General features: G+C 36.6%; 1 protein-coding gene across 1 annotated transcript; it reads left to right on the forward strand.

Annotated features, from left to right (window-relative positions):
• The first annotated feature begins 539 nt into the window (after positions 1 to 539).
• Positions 540 to 1,469, forward strand: LOC126015521 (putative olfactory receptor 2W6). Its single transcript, XM_049778059.1, has one exon. It carries the CDS (start codon positions 540 to 542, stop codon positions 1,467 to 1,469), a length of 930 nt encoding a protein of 309 aa, XP_049634016.1.
• The last annotated feature ends 245 nt before the right edge of the window (positions 1,470 to 1,714 follow it).

The following is a 1,714-nucleotide window of genomic DNA, read 5'->3' on the forward strand; positions in this document are numbered from 1 at the left end:
TGGTCTGTGACCAAATCCCTGTTGTGTTCATGTGTATTTCAGTCATTTAATAATTCATTACAATGCTATTGAGATAGGCGAAGGAGAAGACAGGAGGGAAACTAGGGACGTTGGTGGCATAAAATGTGCACCACTAAAGGGATCAGTGTATGATTGAAACTCAAGCATGAACATCTTTGTGATTGTACCTCATGGTGATTAAATTAAAACTTTATTTTAAAATGCAAAATAATAATAACTATTTACAGGAGAAAATTTTGAGTTTCCATTATGTGGATTTATTTCAAAAAGCATTAATTGGTTATATAATACTATAGATGTTAAATTAACAAATATGATTTATCAGTCATTATATTACACAAATTTATATTTTACTACATTTTAAATTAAAATATATATTATTAAACAAGTGCATATGCTGACTATTATATGTAATGGTTATATATAATAACTCACAATTGTCTCATTTAATTATTTTTTGTTTTGTTGCTAGATAGAGAACACTTAATTCCTTTCAATTACAACTGAAAATTTTTGAGATGACGAAAATAAATGAGAGCTCAGAGAAACATTTCATCTTGATCGGCTTTTCAGAATACCCCCGGGCTGAGTTTATCCTCTCTCTCTTTGCTTCTGGGTTCTACACAATGACACTGACAGGAAATGCAGCCATCATCTTGGTATCCATCCTGGACAGCCGCCTTCATACCCCAATGTACTTTTTCCTCCGAAACCTCTCCTTCCTGGACATATTTTTCACAACTTCTATTGTTCCTCAGATGCTGGTGAACATGTGGGGAAATAATAAAATCAGCTATCTTGGCTGCATGGTTCAGTTTACTATGGCCTTGGCTGTTGGCTCTGCCGAATGTGTTCTTCTTGCTGTCATGGCTATTGACCGTTATGTTGCCGTTTGCATGCCCCTTCGCTATACTACAATTATGCACCCACGGATCTGCCACATCCTTGCTGCCATATCTTGGATTTGGGGATTTGGCAACTCTCTCTTTCAGTCTTCACTGGCCATTGTTTTACCTCGTTGTGGTCACCGTCGTGTTGATCATTTCTTTTGTGAAATCTTAATTATAATCAAGCTTTCCTGTGTGGACACACGTCCAGCAGAGGCAAAGATGTTCGTTCCTCGCCTACTCATCCTTATTGTTCCTGTTTCCATCATTCTCACCTCATATGCCTGCATAGCCAGGGCTGTGATAAGGATGAAATCTGCTGAAGGAAGACGCAAGGCCTTTGGGACTTGTGCATCTCACCTGTTGGTGGTCTTGCTCTTCTATGGAACCGTCATGTTCATGTATCTTCAACCTAAAAATAACTACTCTCAAAATCAGGGGAAGGCCGCGGCCCTTATTTATGTGATTGTTGCTCCCACTATGAACCCACTTATCTACACTCTGAGAAACAAAGAGGTAAAGAGGGCTATTAGAAAAATTGTGTGGAAAGATTCTAATTAATCTGTGTGATTTCTGAAACTTGAGTCACAGAAATTATTAAGGAAGTGCAATAATGGTAAAATATCAGGTTGTATTTTAGATTTCATCCCAATCTTACTGAAACAGAAATACTAAATGCATGTTGAGTGTAAATTTTCCAGCCACTATATGAATTTCTGACTAATATAAAGTTTATAATACTGGTAGATGTTCATAGTTTATATTTTCTTGAACATTTATACATGGATAAAGTGCAGTCTTTGATG

This window comes from Suncus etruscus, chromosome 8, assembly GCF_024139225.1.
Source record: "Suncus etruscus isolate mSunEtr1 chromosome 8, mSunEtr1.pri.cur, whole genome shotgun sequence".
Taxonomy (NCBI): Eukaryota; Metazoa; Chordata; class Mammalia; order Eulipotyphla; family Soricidae; genus Suncus; species Suncus etruscus.